Raw genomic sequence first — 21,196 nt, 5'->3', positions numbered from 1 at the left:
GAAATTATTTCCGGATTTAGGACCTCACCATCACTGATGTTAGACAAACTGGTCTGTAATTGCTAGGACTGTTCTTGCACCCTTTGAATAGGGTGTCAGATTTGGCACTCACCAATCCTCGTGCATCTCCCCCATATCCAGGAAGATTGAAAATTAAAGGCAAACCCTTCTACTCTCTCCATCCCCACTTCCTTGAGCAATCTGGGAGGAAAGCCATCCAGAGCTGGTGACTTATCTACCCTAATCATAGCCAGCCTTTCCAGTACCTCCGCCCTTTCAATTTCACACCATCTGTTGCCTCCACCATTTCAGCTTCTATTGATATTTTGTCAGATTCCTTTTCCTCAGTAAACAATGATACTAGTGCTCATCAAGTACTCCAGCCTTGTCCTGTGTCTTTATCACCCTTTTTGTCCCTAATAGGACACATTCCAACTTTTAGTACTCACTTACTATTTACATGCTGCTAAAAGATTTTTGGATTCTCTTTTATGTTGATTGCCATTCTAATCTCATGGAATATTCTCATATTCTCTCTTTGCCAGTCTTATTTTCCTCTTCACCTCCCCTCTCAATCTATCGTATTTGACCTGGTTTTCTCTTGAAGAATTCACCTGACATACATCATACGCCCTCCTTTCTTGTTTCATCAACTCTCCTGTTATGTTCGGGATGGGAGGAGTGCACGAGTTATCAAGCCCCACTACTCCACAGGCCGTACCATTGATTTAAATGTTTAATTTTCTCACCAAATTGGCCAATTGTTTACCTATACTTCTGGTACCCAGAGTAAAAAAAACAGGCTTCTTTCAAAAAACTCAATGATTAATTTATTATAAAACAAAACTCCTTTTAAACAGGGTTTAAGAACTGGCAATATGACTGCAATCAACAAGTGTAACTAACCAACCCATTTAAACTTCCCCAGCACTCACAGACACAAACATAAACAGACAAATGAAAGGCATAGAGGTCGCCTCTGCAGAGTCAGGCAGATGGAAAAAAAACTCTTAGAAAGAAGAAAAAGAATTCAAGTTGACGGAGATTTGATGCTGTCGGCCTGAAATTCCCTTGGGTGAAGACGTGCCGCTGGGCCCAGTAGATGTCGGGAAGTTCACCAATGATGCTTCAGTGTGGAGGAGAGTAAAGCTGCACCAATTCTTCCGTCTCGGCTAGCAAGTCCAAAATTATGCAGACAATCTACACTCAGGTGAGAATTATCTGGCTATAGGTTGAGAACCACACATGGTTTCACAAAACAGAGAGGGAGAGAGAGCTAGTCAGGGTAACCTTCTGTTCTTAGCCTTTCCTCAATGAGATGAAAGCAAAACCACAGGTTCAAACTTCAGGTTTGCCTCTGCCATGTGATTGCCTTTTTGTCTTCCAGCTTTTCATTAATTAAAGTTCTTTGCAGTTCAAAACAAACAAAGAGCTTCTTCTCAAGTACCACGTAGCTCAGGTGATTGCTTGGAAGAGGCCTGCTTGTTGAAAGTTCCAAGATGAACTTATGACCATTTTTAAAACAAACTCAATGGGCAGAGTTTCCTGTCGGGTGGGCGGGCCCAACCCAATCTTGGGCGGGTGGGGTGCTGATCCCCACTGGAGAAACGGGCCCCGCCGCCATTTTATGTGGGCGGGCCAATTAAGGCACGCCCAGCGTGACACCCAGCGGGAAGCGCTATGCGCTTCCTGTGCGGGCAGGGGGATCCCCAAAAGCGAGAGTGCTCTTTTTCGCGCATGCGCACGAAAGAGCGCACATCTTCCTGAGGCTAAGTGCTGCCTCAGGGAGATCGCTTCCACGTTGAAAGATATTAAAACTAGAAAAAAAAAGTTCCCTAACATGGCCATTGACAGGTCAGCGGGCCCACAGGTGATTTTGCTGTGGGCCCGTCTTCCTGAAAACTTAAGTGGGGCGGGATGACATTGGGGGTTCCACCCGACATCATCCCATGTCATTTTATGCGTCGGCGAGCGGGCCCCGCCCCCTGCTTGCTGACGGCAAAATTCTGCCCAATGTGTAGCCTCCAATGTCCAAATAATGTAATGTCCTCATATTTTAAAAACTAAGATCCAGTTTAATGATTCTAACACTATCTCCCTGCCTCATCCAAGGAGCCTGTTTTTGATTCCCTTACCTTTCACCCTTGTTGGAATGTACTTAGCCTGTACCTCAAGGATCTCTTCCTTAAAGATCACTCATTGTTCTGTTACAGTTTTTCCTGTCAGTTTCTAGTTCCATTTCACCATGGCCAGATACTTCTCACAGCACCGAAACATTGAAATTAGCCCTCTCCCATTTAGAAGTTCCACATTCAATTCTTGCTCCACCCCATTACTAATCTAAAATTTATGATATGGTGATTATTCTTATCCAAATGTTCCCCCTCAGACACTTGGTCTACTTGGCCCATCTTATTTCCCAGCACCATGTCCAGCAATGCCTCCTTTCTGTTTGAGCTGAGAATTTACTAATCAAGGAAGTTCTCCTGAACACATTTCAGAAATTCCTCCCTCTCCTTATCTTTCACTCTGACATTATACTAATCGATATTTGGGTAATTAAAGTTCTCCAGAATCACTTGCACATCTCTGTGATTTCCCTGCAGATTTGTTCCTCTATCGCTCTCCCACTATTTGGAGACCTTTAGAATACTCCAAGTAGCGTGATTTTACCATTTTTCTTCTCAATTCTAACCAAATGGATTCTGTCCTTGCCACATCACATCCTTTCCTTCATTCTCTATCTTTGCTGAACACTTTATATCCTTGTATTTTAAGTGCCCAGTCCTCGCCATCTTTAAACTATGTTTGTGTAATTGAGACTACATCATATTCCCACACTGCTATTTTGCTTGTAGCTCACTAACTTTATTCACCATACTTTGTACATTTACGTACATGCATTGTGTGTAGAAGTGTTTCCCAATTTCACACCTGCAAGGTCTGCTTCTAATCTTCAGACCATGCCTTTTATTCCTAGACTCCCCAAGTAGTGGAAATAGTTTGTCTGTATGCACCCTATCTGTTCCTCTAAATATCTTGAAAACTTCAATCACATCACTCCATAACCTTCTAAATTCCAGGGAACACAACCCTGGTTTGTATAATTTCCCCTTGAAATTTAACTGGTAAATCTTTGCTGCACTCTCTCCAGGACCAATGTATCCTTCCAAAGGTTTGGTGCCCAGAACTGCTGTCAGTACTTAAGGTGTGGTCTAACCATGGCTTTGTATTACTACAGCATAACTTCAATCCTCTTCATATCCTAGTGGTCTTAGATATAAAGGCCAGCAGCCCATTAGCCTTTTGATCATTTTCTGTCCCTGTCCACAAAGTTTTAACGATCTATGTGTCTGGATCCCAAAGGGCCGAATTGTACAGTCCCCTACTGGTGGGTGTGCATGCGGAGAGTGCATAAAATTCCCCAGGTAACCTTCCCACTGTATTCCCTACTTGTCCCTGACCTGTTCACAATTTTATGGTTGGGAGTGGGGTGTGGGGGTCACGAGCAAGCCAAGGGTGGCGCCCCCCCCTTACCCACCAAATATTGTCCATTTAAGGGTTGCTTCCTGCCCGGTCTCAATTTTGAGCCTGGCAAGAGGAGTAGCCTCGTAGGTCACCCTGCTTGGGCTTCAAGTGACAGGGTTGGAGGAGGGGGGTGCCTCCCTCAAGGACCCACTTTCCACATTGGGCGCCCCTCCCCTCCAAGATATGCCACTTGCAGGTGCTCCCAAACGCCTTGCCACTCCATCAAGAACTTCACCCTCCTCTCCCCAATCCCTCTGGGCCTCACTTCCCCTCTCCACTGTGAGAACCCTGCACTTTCCTGCTTCTGGGCTCCAGGACTTAGAATCTGGGGACTGCTTGTGGTCCCAGTCCTGGCCACTGCTGCCACTGGCATTGCTGGGACTACAGTGCTGCTGGCCAATCAGATTGGCAGGCAACTCTGAGGCAGGACTTCTGCCTAAGTGAAAGGCAGAGGTCCTGTCTCCAGCCAATTAATGCTCATTGGGACAGCCAGTAAGGGTGGAGATGTGGACAGCCAGTAATGGTGCAGGTGTAGACAGCAAGTAATGGTGGAGATGCATTTCCTGCTGGAACTCCAGGTCTATCTGTCCCACCCCTCTCAAACAGCTTATATTTCACCTCATTTCTATTTTTCTTTAGTTCTGATGAAGAGTCATATGGACGCGAAACGTTAACTCTGTCTTCATCTCCATAGATGCTGTCAGGCCTGCTGAGCTTTTCTAGCTATTTTTGTTTTTATTTCAGATTTCCAGCATCCACAGTATTTTGCTTTTATCTTAGTAAATTGCCTTCAATTCATAGTTTTAGTTAACCGTTGCTTCTGAAGGACTTTATCAAATGCCTTCTGGGACTGCACTGAAATAATATTCATAGATATTCCCCTGTCCATTATGTAGGTCGCTTTTTCAAAAAATTCAGTCAGGTTCATCAGGCATAAATCCACGTTGGCCTTTTCTGATCTGGTGAAAAATTTCAAGACATTCCATCACACTATTCTCAATTATAGACTCTAGTAATTTCCTGACAACATGTATTAAGTTAACTGGTGTATAATTCCCTGGCTTCCCTCTCTCACCTTTCCTAAAATGGTGGAATGACACCCAGTTTTCCAATTCAAAGGATAGAGAGAACTTTGGAGGATTATATTTAGGGCATCTGCAATGTTCTCACCTACTTCCTTTAAAACTCTGGGATGGAAAACATCTGGCCCTGGTGGTTTATCACTCTTTATTACCATTCTCTTATTCATTAACCTTAGTACCGGATGTTAATTTTAGTGATTCTATATTCCCAATTTATTTTTTTTAAAAAGCCAGAATGTTGGTTTGCTAAATAATAGAATCTCAAATGATTTTCAATACTCAGTCGAAAGAAAAAAAACAATGTAATCAAAGATCATTCTTGCTGAGGACATTGCACTCTTCCTTTTTGAAGTATTTCTCTTTCTTAAATTCGGTTTCACCGTTGCACATGCAGAGTTGACTGACAACGGAACTTTTTTTTTGATTCATTGGTGGCCATGTAGTGAATGTCTAAGCCAAGCTACCAAGACATCCAAACAACCAGAATTTGTTTCTCTTACATGGAATGTTCACTCTCCTACCCAAGTGCAGAGAGCTGAGATGCAGTTGTCAAGAGCCAAGGCTGAGGGATTCCCCCTAACTCTAAGAGCATCCAGATAATACTGCAGATGCTGGAAATCTGAAATAAAAATAGAAAATGCTGGAAAAACTCAGCAGGTCTGACAGCTTCTGTGGGACGTTATGAAAGGATAATTTTTTTTTCTGGTTTGGTGTAAAGTAGGTTTATGGGTGCAAGTGTAGACGGTTCTGTCTGTGTGATTTAATTACATTTGCAGTCAGGTAGACTGCAAGCTTGAAATTATCAAAAAAAGCTAGTTGTAGAAATGCACTTGAATTGCTAATGAGTAAACATGGATGCTGTCTTAGCAAATAGGGTGTGAAAGGAATTTGCATTTTTAGATAAGTGAAGGGATTGTTTGGATTTCAAAGGGATGTTAGTATGTTTACAACTAGCCAGATAAGCAAGGCTAAAGGTTACTGACAAGACTGGCAACATGAAAGTTTTTATATAATGAGAAAGGTACAGTTCCAAAGGCATATGGAACAATGCAATTTACATATTAAAGAGGGATAAACATATATAAAGGAGAATTAAAGGCTATGTTGGGGGCCATGTAAGATCTAACAGGGAGTGTGTGAAACAGCCCTGAAGAATTCTCCAGCCATTTGTGCATAAGTCTGTTGTTTCCAATAACTAAAGTTGGCGTAAGCCATTTGGAATTCCACTGTCAAGTGGGTACCATGTTAACTTGCTGATTTTTTTTTTTAAATCTAAAATCTATTTTGGACTGTTGCCTTAAAGGGGGTGTGTAACTGGGAGTCAGGTTAATTAGAAATTTTAGGATTTGTTATAGTATTAAGTAATTGTAGCCTTATATATGTGCTTGACATCTTTTCTTTTGTCAATAAATAATTTAATTTAATTTTTAAAATCTCTAAAGGTCTTGGTGGACTCATTACTTCTGAATTCAGTGCACACATCTTCTCGTAATAAATACAAATTGCAAAACTGTTGTGATAGCGTGACCAAGTTTTCCTTATGGATTTGATCTGCCTGGCACACATCATGTGCCATGTCATAACAGGAGAGAGAAACAGAATTAATGTTTTGAGTCCGTACGATTCTTCTTCAGAGCTAAAGAGAAATAGAAATGTGATTCCATCACATTTCTACTTCTCTTTAGTTCTGAAGAAGTCATATGGACTCAAAACATTAACTCTGTTTCTCTCTCCACAGATGCTGTCAGACCTGCTGAGTTTTTCCAGCATTTTCTGTTTTTATTATCTAAGAGTATGTAGGGTTACTGTTGGAGATTTTACTATTAAAATCACACTCCTTACCAGTACAGAAAACTGACTGTGAGAGACTTGGAAGGGAACATGAAGGTGAAGGTGTTCCCATGACATTGACTGAACAGAAAAGGGCAGCAGAGAGATCACAGGGGAATAGAGATACTATCAAAGCAACCTTGGTGAGTTACTGCAGTGCATCCTGTAAATATTGTATACTGTCATCAGTGTGAGCTGGTTGGTGGTAGAGCGGATGGCTGGAGCTCTAATTCAGTGAACTGCTGCCCTGGGATGATATCAAGTCTCTCCAGTTTTATCTTAGTTGCACCCATTCAGCCAACACTTCCTTTTTCCCTAACCAGTAAGTCTAGTAATGGAGGTTTCAGTCCAGGCAATTTTGCCAGACATCATAGTAATGGTCTCATTTTAATTATGTCTTATTTTCCACAGGAATTATAGCAACATATCTTTATTAAAAAGGGCAGGCTTATTGTGGTAGTGGAAGGGGGTGCATTTGCAGAGCATAGCAGCAAAAATTTTGTGAACTCTCTTTGTGGTAGTGTCTGGGGTTTGTTGACATTGTAATCGCCATTAGGACCTTTTTCTATCAATGTATTGGCAATCCACAGCAATGCAAATACATTAAATATATTTGGTCAGCAATTTGTCTATGGGAACACAGGAGCAGGAGAAGGCTATTCAGCCCATCGAGCTTGCTCCACCATTCAATATGATCATGGCTGACCATCTACTTCAATGCCTTTTTCCAACACTATCCCATTTCCCTTTATGTCATTGGTATTTAGAAATCTATCAATCTCTGCTTTAAACATACTCAAAGACTGAACTTCTACAGCCCTCTGGGGTAGAGAATTCCAATTCCTCTGGGCAAAAAAAATTCTCCTCATCTTGGTCCTAAGTGGCTTCCTCCTTATTTTGAAATTGTGTCCCCTGACTTTAGACTCCCCAAGCAGGGGAACCATTTACCCTGTCTATCCCTTTTAGTACTATCCTAACAGTACTGTTTGCCATAATACTGTCCACCAGCACTTTTTTATAGAACATTCTTCCAGATCATAGATAGGTTATTACTTTGATCTCACAATGACATAAAAAAAAGAGACAGATCTACTTGTTCTATGGCAAAGAGCTGTAAGGCTACACAATGGTATGTAGATAAGGCAGACCAAAACCTTTATAACTATTATGAAAATAGTTAGATTAGTGAGGGGGTTGGTTGGGGAGAGTAGTGGAAAATGAGGATGTGGACTGCATGTCGCACCTCTGATGGCATGGGTGAAAAACAGAATGAAGTAAAAGGTTATTATGATGTCACTGTAGAGATAGAAATAAAAGATAGATTAAAGTTTAAAATGTTGTGTATAAAAAGCTGCTGGATTTCATTCATTCTCCCCTGAAAGCTTAAAATCTTGCTGGCATATGATTCTACAGACATAGCTAGCCCTCCAATACACCATCTAAGCAGTTAACCTTCATGTGGGCATCTGAACAACACCTGTTGGTAAGCTCATCAACAATAGAATCGAAAGACTAATCACATATTTCCTTCCTCGGTGACTGTCTCCAACTTACCCCAGGTGGATGTCAACTGAAGTTCCATCCCTCATGTTTCGAATCCACCCAGGATTACAGGTATCTCCGAGACATACAACGCTCCTCGGGCTGCTGTTCTCGTCGCATCCTGAGATTCAGTGCCATTCGCCGCCATAATGAACACACTCAACCTCTCCCTCCAGCAGCACCGACACACCCTATTTGCCCGTGCCCCCAATTTCATTTTATTCTTCGTCTCATCCAACACCTCAACAAGAAACTTTGTCTCTTTCAGGTGCAAAGGAACGCAGGCTCCAACAACTCATCGACACCAATTCCCATCCAGAACCCTCCACCCCGCCCGTCCCTCTGTCCCCATCCCGTCTTCCAATCCCAGCCCCGGCCATGTATTCACCATACTCCCTGACCTTCCCCTCTCTGATACTGAACGTTCAGCGTTCAGCAAAGGACTCAGTTTCATACCCTTACGCCCTCATCTCAATGAATTTCGGGCTCGGCATGATGTTGAACTCTTCTTCCGCTGCCTTCATCTCCGTGTTCGTTTCTTTGGGCAGGAGTCCTCTCCCCATTCAATGGATCCTTTTACCTGCCTCCAATATTCTCCCTCCGCCAGGACCCCTCCCTCTGGATTCTTACCTGCTCTTGATCTTTTCATTGAGAACTGTCAGCGTGACATCAGCCATCTCAATTTCTCTGTTCCTCTCACCCACTCTAACCTGTCTCTCTCTGAACTTGCTGCACTCCGTTCTCTCAGGTCTAACCCTGATATTGTCATCAAACCTGCTGACAAGGGTGGTGCTGTTGCTGTCTGGCACACTGACCTCTACCTCGCAGAGGCTGAGCATCAACTCGCAGACACTTCCTCCTACCTCCCTCTGGACCATGACACCACCACTGAACATCAAGCCATTGCTTCCAGGACTGTTACTGACCTCATCTCTTCTGGAGATCTTCCTTCCACAGCTTCCAACCTCAGTCTCCCAACCTCAGACAGCCTGCTTCTACCTCCTAACCAAAATCCACAAACAGGACTGTCCCGGAAGACCGATCGTGTCAGCCTGTTCCTGCCCCATGGAACTCATTTCTTGTTCTCTTGACTCCAGTCTCTCTCCCCTTGTCCAGTCCCTTCACATCTACATCCACGATTCCTCTGACACCCTACATCATATCAACAATTTCCAGTTCCCTGGGCCCCAACCTCTGCCGCCTCTTCACCTCCATCCCCCACCGAGAAGGTCTGAGAGCTTTCCGCTTCTTCCTCGAACAGAGGCTCAAACAATCCCCATCCACCACTACTCTCCTGTCTGGCTGAACTTGTTCTTTCACTGAACAATTTCTCCTTAAACTCCTCTCATTTCCTCCAAATAAAAGGTGTGGCTATGGGTACCCGCATGGGCCCCAGTTATGCCTGTCTCTTTATGGGATATGTGGAACATTCCTTGTTCCAGTCCTACTCAGGCCCCCTCCCACCACTCTTTCTCCAGTACATCAATGATTGCTTTGGTGTTGCTTCATGCTCTTGTCTGGACCTGAAAAAATTTCTTAATTTTGCTTCCAATTTCCACCCCTCCATCATTTTCACATGGTCCATCACTGACACTTCCCTTCCCTTCCTTGACCTCTCTGTCTCAATTTCTGGTGATAGACTGTCCACCAATATCCATTACAAGCCTACTGACTCCCACAGCTACCTCGACTACAGCTCCTCACATCCCGCTTCCTATAAGAACTCCATCCCATTCTCTCAGTTCCTTCGCATCTGTTCCGATGATGCCACTTTCAAAAACAGTTCCTCTGACATGTCTTCCTTCTTCCTTAACCGAGGTTTTCCACTCACGGTGGTTGACAGGGCCCTCAACCGTGTCCGGCCCATCTCCTGCGCATCCGCCCTCACACCTTCCTCTCCCTCCCAGAACCATGATAGGGTCCCCCTTGTCCTCACTTATCACCCCACCAGCCTCCGCATTCAAAGGATCATCCTCCACCATTTCTGCCAACCGTAGCATGATGCCACCACCAAACACATCTTCCCTTCACCTCCCCCGGTGGCATTACGCAGGGATCATTCCTTCCGGGACACTCTGGTCCACTCCTCCATCACCCCCTACACCTCAATCCCCTCCCACGGCACCTTCCCATGCAACCGCGGAAGGTGTAACCCCTGCCCCTTTACTTCCCCTCTCCTCAACGTCTAAGGGCCCAAGTGAAGCAACATTTCACTTGCACTTCTCTTAATTTAGTCTACTGCATTCGTTGCTCCCAATGCAGTTTCCTCTACATTGGAGAGACCAAACGCAGACTGCGTGATCGCTTTGAGGAGCGCCTTCGGCTGGTCTGCAAGCATGACCCGACCTCCCTGTCGCTTGCCATTTCAACACTCCACCCTGCTCTCATGCCCACATGTCCGTCCTTGGCCTGCTGCAATGTTCCAGTGAAGCTCAACGCAAACTGGAGGAACAGCACCTCATCTTCCAACTAGGCACTTTACAGCCTTCCGGACTGAATATTGAGTTCAACAATTTTAGATCATGAACTCTCTCCTCCATCCCCACCCCCTTTCCGATCCCTCTTTTTTCCAATAATTTATATAGATTTTTCTTTTCCCACCTATTTCCATTATTTTTAAATGTATTTCCGTCCATTGTTTTATCTCTACCTTTTAGCCTATTTTGATCCCTTCCCCCCACCAGGGCTATCTGTACCTTGTTCATCCTGCTTTCTACCCTTAATGTCACCTATTAGCACATTTCTTAGCTAATATCACCACTGTTAGCATCTATTTGTCCTTTTGTCTATGACATCTTTTGGCAATCTCCATCTATCACTGGCCCTCTATCCAGCTCTACTTGTCCCACTCCCCCCTTAAACCAGCTTATATTTCACCTCTCTTCTATTTTTCTTTAGTTCTGTTGAACAGTCATACAGACTCGAAATGTTAATTGTATTCTTCTCCGCAGATGCTGTCAGACCTGCTGAGTTTTTCCAGGCATTTTTATTTTTGTGTTTGTATTGGATTTCCAGCAACCGCAGTTTTTTGCTTTTACCCATCATTCAATGTCCAGTTCTCATCAATATTCATTCAAAAGCAATTGCAACAGAAATCTGACTTCTGTTTCTCTTCCTGAGCCAAGAAAGGTGGGAACCTCTCTTGGAATACCTCAAATCTTCTGATGGCTATTTCAGTGCATTTTCTAATGGTGTTATCTCTTCTGCAAGATTGGAGAAACAAAGTACTTAAGATAAGAAATTGAAGAGGTGCTTGTATGCATGTGTATGGTCATTGCTCTTAAGGGATAAAAAAGTTATAGGATTACCAAACTCACCACTTGAATGGTTCCTGCTTTGGGGACATTGTAACCCTTCTTTCCCAAAGATTCCAGATTTATCACACCCTAAAATGGAAAGAAAAATAATAAGGCAAATAAATTAATAAAGTTAAAACATTTTCCTTCCCAAGAGTGAAGGATCCTCTCTTTGAGATGCCTCAAATTTATTATTTATTTGATGATTTATTAACAGTATTATTGTGAGGTGTTGACAATGCAGACCTTTAATCAGGATTGAGGTATATGAGCAAGAATCTATGCATTTACTAAATGCATACTTAATTTTTCAAAACTGCAAGTTCATGGAACCAGCTAGGGAGGTGCTAGAAAGAAACTGGGGCTGGGATTTGAGCTCCTCCTGGTTTTCTTACTTTTAACAAATGTATCTTTTATGGTGATAGACTGCAGCGATCCCTTAAAAGGCAACTTATTAGGCCATATGTAGATTTGGTTTTCCTGAATGCCGCCAGCACTGGCTGCCTCAGGGTAATTCAGTATTGCAGAGGGGCCTTCATACATGCATTCGATCCCCTGTTAATATATGCAAAAGACCCAGTGCTTCGTCCGGACTCAGGCCCTGAACATTTTTTTGCCTATACAATATTGAGGGATAGCTGTTATCAGCTCGTAATGAGCATACGTTTCTGCCTGCCATATTATAAGCTCAAGTGTCTGAAAAACTGGCATGGTGCCACTGAATTTCTAGGCTGCAGTATCCTTTGCAGTTCTCTTGCATAAAAAAAAGGCCTGATTTACAAACAATTAATATAATAATGTTAACAGTGGACAATTGCTTATTAACCTCAAAATTAACTGAAAATTCCAAGCGGAAACAGCAATTGTAAAAAACAGAAATAATGTCGATGATTGCCTCATGGATGACATCAAGATGCTACAGTGGTGGAAACAATCTGAGTTATTTAACTAAGAACACAAGTTAATACTTGGATATGGAAATATAACACATTATAAATTATATAAATTATATTTAAAATAATTAAAAGGTTTGAAATAGGATAAAACCAGTGCTTGTCCTCAATTATAAACAGATAGCAGAAAGAAAGATAGATTTGCATTTTATATAGTGCCTTCCATGACCTCATCTTGTCCCAAAATGCTTTACAATGAAGTACTTTTGAAGTGTAGTCACGGCTTAATCTAGGAAACACAGCAGCCAATTTGCATACAGCAAGGATCTATATACAGCAGTGAGATCATGATCAGATAATCTGGTTGATTAAGGGATAAATGCGACAGGATACAAAGGACAACTCCCCTGTGCTTCTTTGAAATGATACCAAGGATCTTTTACATCTACTTGAAAGGACTGATGGGGCCTCAGTTTAATATCTCAGATGAAAGACAACACCTCTGGCATGGCAGTGCTCCCTCAGTGCTGCACTGGAGTGTCAACCTAGATTTTTATGCTCAAATCTCTAGAATGGAACTTGAATGCAAATACTTCTGATTCAAAAGCAAGAGTGCTACCAACTGAGTCAAAGTGGACACGTAACTGTAACCTGAACAGATATAATAGCCAAAAGGCATTCTCTTACCAGAAATGGTGATGGAGCACTGTGTTCAGAAATGTTGTAGTAAGACACATCCACAGGTAGTGTTACATGCTGTGGGCAGTATGATCCACTTGCTCCAAGCTCAGCTGTAAAACCTTCAATTCTTCCTGATGGTGCAAATCTGCCTTTTAACAAGGATTCCTGAAATGAAATAAGAGGCATTATTAACACAAAAATGTAGTTATAATTTTTATATCATAAAGAATAAATGAGTTTCATTCCATAAAAATTTGTAAAGCTTTGCTTACTCCTACCACTTAAAACACTGGAGCAAATTGTAGCATGATAGCAATGACAAAATGAAGTTTTGAGCCCCATGTTACCAAGCTCCTGCTGTGTGAGGTGATCAGTATCCTATCACTTCATAAACTTGCAAGGTGAAAACTCAAAGGAGCTTCCCAGCAGACTGCTCACAGTGATGTTGGCGGAAACAAGTAATCAAGTTGTCTGTCCCATTGCTAAGTGTTTCCATAGTCCAAGGGGAGAGTAAAAAGAAAGTAGAATTTCCGATCAGCTAACAATAAATTCTATTCAATTTTCATTCCATTTGTTATAGGGTAAATTTACTGTACATTTTAATGATCCAAACGATAATACCTTTTTAAAAAGGCAACTTAAACTGGAAAATCTAAACATGAATTAAATGCAAGTAATACCAATTACTCAACCCAGTGAACTATGGTCTGATTATATCAATTTTTACACTTTGTGCATAAAAATTGGATGAATTGGACATTCACTTTGTATCACAATTGCAAACTGACACTGACCTTGTTTTCTACTGAGATCAATTTGGAGCAGTAAAAAAACCATCAGGTACTCTTCACAGTTGAATTCCACATAGTATAAACAGCAGCAGTGGCATTGCCCAACTGGTCCTATTTTGAATCCTCCCAGTAGTTTCCAGAATACCTATTTCTTTCAGTGCTTTCCTGGGGGGAGGGGCTTGGATTAGGGGGAAGGTGTACAAGAATGAGAACTGCTTGGATATCATGATCTTTGCACATGCTCGTCTGTACTTCAGTATTTGGGACATGCATCAAAGGCACTTCAGAGAGGAGACCAGATACAAATCATTAAACTGTTTTGTCTTACATTCAGTTAGTCAATGTACAGGGTACATCTTATACTTCACAGTCAGTCTCTGTTGTTATGGGGCTGGGGATTTTCCTTCCTTTCCACTCTGCCAGATTAATTAAACTTGTTTCCCAGTCATGGCAAGGGTTTAATTAAAGTGAATACTGAAGTATTTCCATTACCACTGGCCACAACGTATGGCTCTGCACATGCACCACCCTCTGGATTGCAAGTGTGCACTGAAGGCTCATTCAATGCACAGAGTGTTTCACAGGTAGGGATATTTCTGTGTCACTCTGGTCTATGGGCCTCTCATGGACACATGTTCAGGTGTCAGGCTCTTGTTGTACTAAATGAATGGAATGGCAGCAAACCAGAATCAGGAATGGCATTCATTTTCCTTATCCCAGCGGAAGGATAAACCATGTTTCTAGCTATGTCCTTGGTTGGTGATTACCAATGAGGAAGGAGTTAAAAAAAGAATAAATCATTCCCTTTATGATAACCAGCCTTGGATTAAGGTTGGGGGGGGGGGGGGGGGGGGGGGGGGGGGGGGGGGGGGGGGGTGAGGAGGAAGTCGCCTGATGGAACCTCCCAGAATACATCCGTCAGAGTTGGCAGCAGTATGTATTTGTACCTCAAAATTTCCAAGCAAAGAACGGCTAATAGAAGGATTTGTGCTGCTTCTTGATGAAAACTTGCTGGATTCTCCTGCAAATGCACTCCGTAGGTGTCTCCTGAAGAATAAAATATAGGCATCATGTGAAGATATGCTTCACTACTTAGTCAAATAAGCAAGTTTTATTTAGAAAGATTTCTGCAATTAATGTCTGAACAAATTTCTGTTAAATTAATAAAAATGGAAAAGTATTGTTTTTATTTCGATCGCTTCTCCAAAGGAGTCCCTGGTCCCATGCACTCTACAGGGATTGACTAGGTTTAGCTGGCTTCCATTCTGGCAGAGATTAACAAATATGGACAGACAGCTTTTGAAACAGAAAACTGAAAGGTCAAGTTTTGGCTTTGTTCAGGAAATAGAGAATTCAGGGAGGGTACTTAGGAGTAATTTTGTTTAAACCAAGCAAGATTAGGCAAAGATAAAAACAAAAAACTGCGGATGCTGGAAATCCAAAACAAAAACAGAATTACCTGGAAAAACTCAGCAGGTCTGGCAGCATCGGCAGAGAAGAAAAGAGTTGACGTTTCGAGTCCTCATGACCCTTTGACAGTTCTGTTGTTGTTGACTAGCCTTTGTTCTGTTGTTGTTTGGTTCTCCTGGCTTTCTATGCACCTTATCTCTCCTCTTTGCTGCTGCATACTGGTGCGCCCACCTCTTGCCAAATTAATTTAAACTCTCTCCCCAAAGGCAGAGAATGTTACTGAGGAAGGGAAGGGGAATGGCTGACCTCAAGAGTGTTGAATTGATGAAAAGGCTGAGTACCAAAGACAACTCAAGGAAGGCAACCATGGGCAAAGCAACAACACCATGGAACAAACTGTTGCCAAAAAGACAGGGACATGCAGAAGTAGGGGACTAGATAAAGGCTTTTGGAGCCGCAACCATCTGCCCCAAATGACATGTTTCCTGCAACTGCCAAGTAAGGGACTTCACCAAGTAGGTTCAAAAGATTTTGGATAGAGAAGAGTAACAGCCAAAAGTCATAGTTTATGTTGGAACTAATGGAGTAGACTGACAACCTGCTAAGGAAGTTTCAGAAACTAGAGAGACAAACTAAAGAGTGGGTACTCAATAGTAGTAATCGCAGGATTACCTATTGCTATTTCTGCACTGCAGGGTGCAAGTGAAGGGAGGTTTGTATGTGTTTGAAGAGATGATACTAGAAATCCAAATATGTCCAGACCAGTTTTGGGACAGGAGAAACTGGATAGGTTCCACTTTTACATGGCCAGGATCAATTAATTCAATGGAAAAATAAGATAAAGAAACATAAGGCAAATATAAAGAAAACTGAGCTCTCTTTACATTACTATGCCTATGAAATTAAAATATAGATATATTACAGGAAGTTGTGGAACAGTTGTTAGAGTTAAAAGGAATTGGCTGAAAAAAAACAGAACTCTGAGATGGATAAGTCACATAGCTTTGATGCAGACGTCAAAAAGTGGAGAAAGCAGGACCTGACCATAATTTTTTAATCCTCTTTAGATATGCAAATTGTGTCAGAGAACTGTAGTGCAACCAATGTAGCGACTCTGTTCAAGTGGGGAGAGAAAGATGAAACAAGTGTGTTTAGATCAGTTAATCTTACGTTACATGTGGCCAAACTCTTAAGAATCCATAATTTTGAGATCATGAACATCAAGAGGTGCTTTAGATAATCATACTGCCATGACCAATTTATTAAAAGCAAGGTCATGTTTGACAAAGTTTACAGTTTTCTGAAGTGAGTGAAATAGAATGTAGTGGGTTTAGGGCATATGAATTTTCAGGTATTGGAGACATTGGGTGAGATTTTAATTCATTCAGAAACTTGCAAAGAGTTAAATCAGGCCCAATGTCTGACAGGAGGCTTGTTACAAAAAAATCAGTTGCATGGAATTAAGGGGTCATGTATCAGCATTGTTAGAAAATGTGCTTTCAAGGACAGGAAGCAGAATTAGATTTAATAGATATTACTTAGGTTTGAGAAGGGTTAGAAGTGATGTATCTTATGTATTATTAACACCACATTGTTTGAAATGGGGAAGAAAGCAAGAGAAAAAACGCAAATGCGTCACATTGTGAGTGACAGAATTTTAACCATGGTTTAGCTTAATTTTTGGGAGATATCACAATGTAACACACCACTGACCTAATGCAGGAAGGAAAAAAAAATCAAAATGCATTTGAATACACCATAATGGGAAACATTTCATTGTGCCAATCGATAACACAAGCTTTCAATTTATAATAACTAGATTTCAAATTTAAAAACAAATGTTGACACAGTGAAGAAACAAAAATGTGATGATATTTGCCAGTGTGTGTTATAAGTTTGCTTTCAATACACACTGGGGTGGATGTGCAGGGGAATCTTCAGCCAAGGGAAAATTCAGGGCCAGCTGTGATGTCCCTCAGTTAAAATAGTTTGCATAACAAGATCTAATCTCAGAAATCAAGAATGTCTACCTGAGTGAAGTATCAGAGGCCTGTGGAATGTTAACTCAGCATCAAGGTTACCACCTTCAAGAAAGAGAGGAAAGGTACCAAAGGAGAAAAATCGGGGGAAAAACTATATTAACAAAGACAATTGAAAAGTTAAAACCTATAATGTGGGAAACACTAAGAGGAGGATAGGTATTGAGAAAGATCAAAACTAAAGATTAGACAATGACAAGTTTGGGTTTTATATGGCTACAGATTATTCGGAAGAAGTGAGAGTAACTAGTGAAGAGTTCTACAATATTGAAGTGCTGGAAATGAACGAGCTATTTCAGGACTCAGTGTTCCACGGAATATGTCAAAAACTTGTTCAACAAATGATCAGTTAAGTGACAGAAAACTAAATCAAGGAAGATTAATTTATTCATTGTTTGATTTCAATTAATCATTCACCTGATGCCAACATTAAATGAAGATCACTTGGATTGCTGGAAAAAAATTAATTCATACATTAGACGTGATACTGCTTCTTGCTGATTTTTTTTTGTCAAGCTAATTTTAGTAGAACTATTTGCAGGAAAAGGAAGACAACAGGGACATCCTACACCATCTTTGTCCTCAAAATACAAAACACAGTGTGATATTTGCAATCCTTGACTGAATAGAGGCTCTTCAAGCCTCTTTTTTAAAAGAAACACTGATGGAATTTGCACCATGTGAAGATTTTTTCTGCTGGAAGGCCTAAAGGGTCCGAGTTGTGACAAGCTGTGGGAAAGGAAATCTTGCAGTTGACATATTTCAAAGCCTGGATTTTGACAAATAAAATATTTCAACGTACTTGAACTTCATACTACTGTGCCAAAGGAAAGGGGTAGTGGCAAATGCTCCCTCAGTAGTATCAACAGTGTGAAGGCCATGGAGTTACGAGAGAAATAATCTTGCATTTTTTAGATGGGGTGCGCAGGAGAGAAAAGAGTCAGAGACTACAGAAAAAGATGTTATTATATCGCTATTGCTCAAGTTTCGAAGAATAGGAACTGCTACTAACTTTCAATTGTTTTATCTTTAACATATTAACTAAGATTTTGGACTCGTATTCATGACCTTAGGATGTTACAAAGTAATCTACAGCTAATAAAGCACTTTTGAAATGTAGTCACTCTTGTAATGTAGGAAATGCTACAGCCAATTTGCGCACAGGAAGCTCTGACAAACAACAATATTTTAGGTGTTTGAAAGATAAATATTGGCTAGGACAGAGAAACAACAGCCTTGCTCTCCTTTGAATAGTATCATGGAAGCTATTACCATCTACTTGAGGGAGAAGGAACCTTGGTTGAACACTTCTCTGAATGATGGCACCTCTGACTGTGCAGCACATCTTCAGTACTGCACTAAGTGTTGTCTGGAGCATTTGCTCAAGTCCCTGGAGTGGGATTTGAATGCACAACCTTCTGACTCAGGAGTGAGGGTCAACGTAACATAACATGACATAAATATACTCTCATAACAAACTAACATGATAAAAATAAAAATGACTAGTTATTAATATAACACAAATGTAATAGCTTTTGTAAAGGAGTAATGAAGTTGTTTCCAGTTTAACCACAATTAGCAGATACCCACATGAAGATAATATACAGTCTACTTACGATTTTAGACGTAATCCATTCTTTATCCTTCTGCCAGCGTTGATGCAATCAGAAGAATTCTAGTGATAAAGGGAATGCAGACATTAAACCATAGCACCTTGGGACACCTTGAGCTTAGGTATCTTTTGCCCATAGTCACTAATGCAACAGATATTGTCAAATTGTCACTGAGTCATTCCTTTTGGGATTGTTTTTGCCTACTCTTACTTCCTGAACTGAATACTCTCTCACCCGAATCACAACTGTTTGTCAGAACTAAATCAATTGTTGTTCAGCAATAAACATAAAATAATGTTTTAGATGTTTCATTAGCAATTCTCCACTAATAAAAGCTGCTATTACTTATGGAGTGATAAGCATAGAACCAGACTTGTTTTTATTCTGGAAAAGGGAAGCCTATTTAATTACATGTGCTGCATTTAAAGCTTTAAATATGTCTATGAGTATCATGAAAATAATCAATGACTACTCTACAAATGCTCCAGATGTCCAACAATGTATATTAAAAAAATTTTGGTCATACAATCATGGGCTAATAGAAAGATTTACTTCAGTATACATTTCTGGTTTAAGTATCATTCAGCTAGTTCTTTCAGCTAGATGCATGGGATAACTGTGAGCATTCATATAGTACTGCAGGTCATATTGTGTACTTTGAAATTTGTCTGCAAAACCTAGGGCCAATCAGGAACCTATCAGTAACATAACAAGCAAAACACCACTCTCTTAGTATTTCATATTTTTTGAGAAACTTGGGTTTTTTATTTTATAATTTTCCTTACTCATTTGTTATATATTTCACTTCAGAATTAACAATTTTTTTTGAAAACTGTTATATGTCTAGATAAATTATTGAAGGACAGGTGCATTACTGTACTAAAACTTCTTGTTAATCTATTTTAAATGCTTATAGTTTAGATAGCCACTTTTTAATGTAAATAAAGAGAACAATAAATTAGGGATTAAGCCATTTGAGATGAATGTCTTCCTACTCATCCCTTAATTATTTGTGGGCTTACCAGATCTTACACATAGTTGAAATAAATATAAGGGGAAGGAGGAAGCAAGAGATTACAGACAGTTTACGACAATTTGATCACTTTTTATTTTTGCATAATTGATAAACATATTCTCAATGTCTCGAAACATTCCCCAAGACCAGACATAGAACATAAGTTAAGGTGTTAGAAAAAGGGCATGGTCAAATAGGAAGGTTTTGAAATGATGTTGTAAGGCAGGAATAGAGGAAATGATGCTCTGTGGTTAAAAGTGCATACCCGTGGGTACAGCCACAATAAGTGAAAGATCTGCCACATTTTGCAGCCATGGATGGTAAATGGAAAGGCACCCAGAGTTGAGATACAAGGGTCTTGGAATGGGGTAGAGAGTAAAAAGATCAATGAGATTATGGCAAGGTGGATCAAAGCTACAAGAGGGACAAAACAGAAATTGCAATCAGGAAGGAGTATGAAATGTTAGATAAAAGTAACATAGTGAGAGAGGACATCTTAAGGGATTTAAACATCTTTGGAAGTGGATAAACCCCCTGGCCTGGATGAAATGGATTTAAAGTTGTTGAGTGAAGCAAGAGAAGAAATAGCAGAGTTTCTGACCATCATTTCCCAAACCTCTCTGGCTACAGGCATTGTATTAGAGGACTGGAGGACAGCTAATGTTGTACCATTGTTTAAAAAAGGAGAAAGGGATAGGCCAAGTAATTACAAGACAGTTAATCTAAACTTGGTGGTAGGAATATTATTAAGAAAAAGTCTGAGGAACAGGATAAAGCTTCATTTAGAAAGACACAGATTAATCAAAGGTAGTCAACATGAATTTGCTGAGGAAGGTTGTGTCTGATTTTTTGAAAGGTAACAAGGAGGGTTGATGAGGGTAGTGCATTTGATGTAATAGTCCAAAATGGATTTTAGCAAGGATTTTGAGAACATCCCACATGGCAGACTAGTCACAAAAATAAAAACGCATGGGATCAAAGGCAAAGTGGCAAGCTGGATCCAAAATTGGCCCAGAGACCAGAAGTAAAGGGTAATAGTCAATGTTTTTGTGTCTGTTTCCGGTAGAGTTCTGCAGGGCTCAGTACTAGGTCTCTTGCTTTTCGTGGGACGTATCAATGATTTGACCTGAATGTAGGGAGCATGATTAAGAAGTTTGGAGATGCTGCAAAAATTGACTATGCAGTTGATAACGAAGGAGAAAGCTGTAGAGTGGCAGGGAGATATCAGTGGACTTGTCAGGTGGGCGGATCAATGGCAAATGGAGTTTAATCTAGGTCTGCGTGAGGTAATGCTTTTGGAAAGGCTAACTAGGCAAGGGAATACACATTTAACAACAGGATACTGAGAAATGTAGAGAAACAGAGGGACCTTGGGGTGCATGCCCACAGATCTCTGGAGGTCTGGACAGGTTGATAAAAGTGATTAAGGTGGCAAATGGGATATTTACCTTTATTGGTCAAGGTATAGAATAGAGC

The 21,196-nt window shown here is 40.9% G+C and overlaps 1 protein-coding gene across 9 annotated transcripts in view; it reads right to left on the bottom strand.

The window, feature by feature from the left end:
* LOC121279313 (protein FAM214B) overlaps positions 1 to 21,196 on the bottom strand; it is a 163,847-nt gene that overhangs the window by 13,886 nt on the left and 128,765 nt on the right. For 8 of the 9 annotated variants that reach the window (XM_041190503.1, XM_041190493.1, XM_041190511.1 and 5 more), the window contains 4 exons: positions 18,709 to 18,767; positions 14,591 to 14,690; positions 12,859 to 13,017; positions 11,300 to 11,368 (listed from right to left, as the gene is read on the bottom strand). In XM_041190503.1, the coding sequence (XP_041046437.1) occupies positions 11,300 to 11,368; positions 12,859 to 13,017; positions 14,591 to 14,690; positions 18,709 to 18,767 (387 nt within the window). Of the gene's footprint in view, positions 1 to 4,287; positions 4,488 to 11,299; positions 11,369 to 12,858; positions 13,018 to 14,590; positions 14,691 to 18,708; positions 18,768 to 21,196 lie in introns of those variants that run through there. The other variant, XM_041190528.1, reaches the window with a different exon arrangement.

The sequence above is a fragment of the Carcharodon carcharias genome, chromosome 1, assembly GCF_017639515.1.
Source record: "Carcharodon carcharias isolate sCarCar2 chromosome 1, sCarCar2.pri, whole genome shotgun sequence".
NCBI classification, from domain to species: Eukaryota; Metazoa; Chordata; class Chondrichthyes; order Lamniformes; family Lamnidae; genus Carcharodon; species Carcharodon carcharias.
The sequence above is the reverse complement of the archived record's forward strand: the minus strand, read 5'-3'. Positions and strand labels throughout refer to the sequence as shown.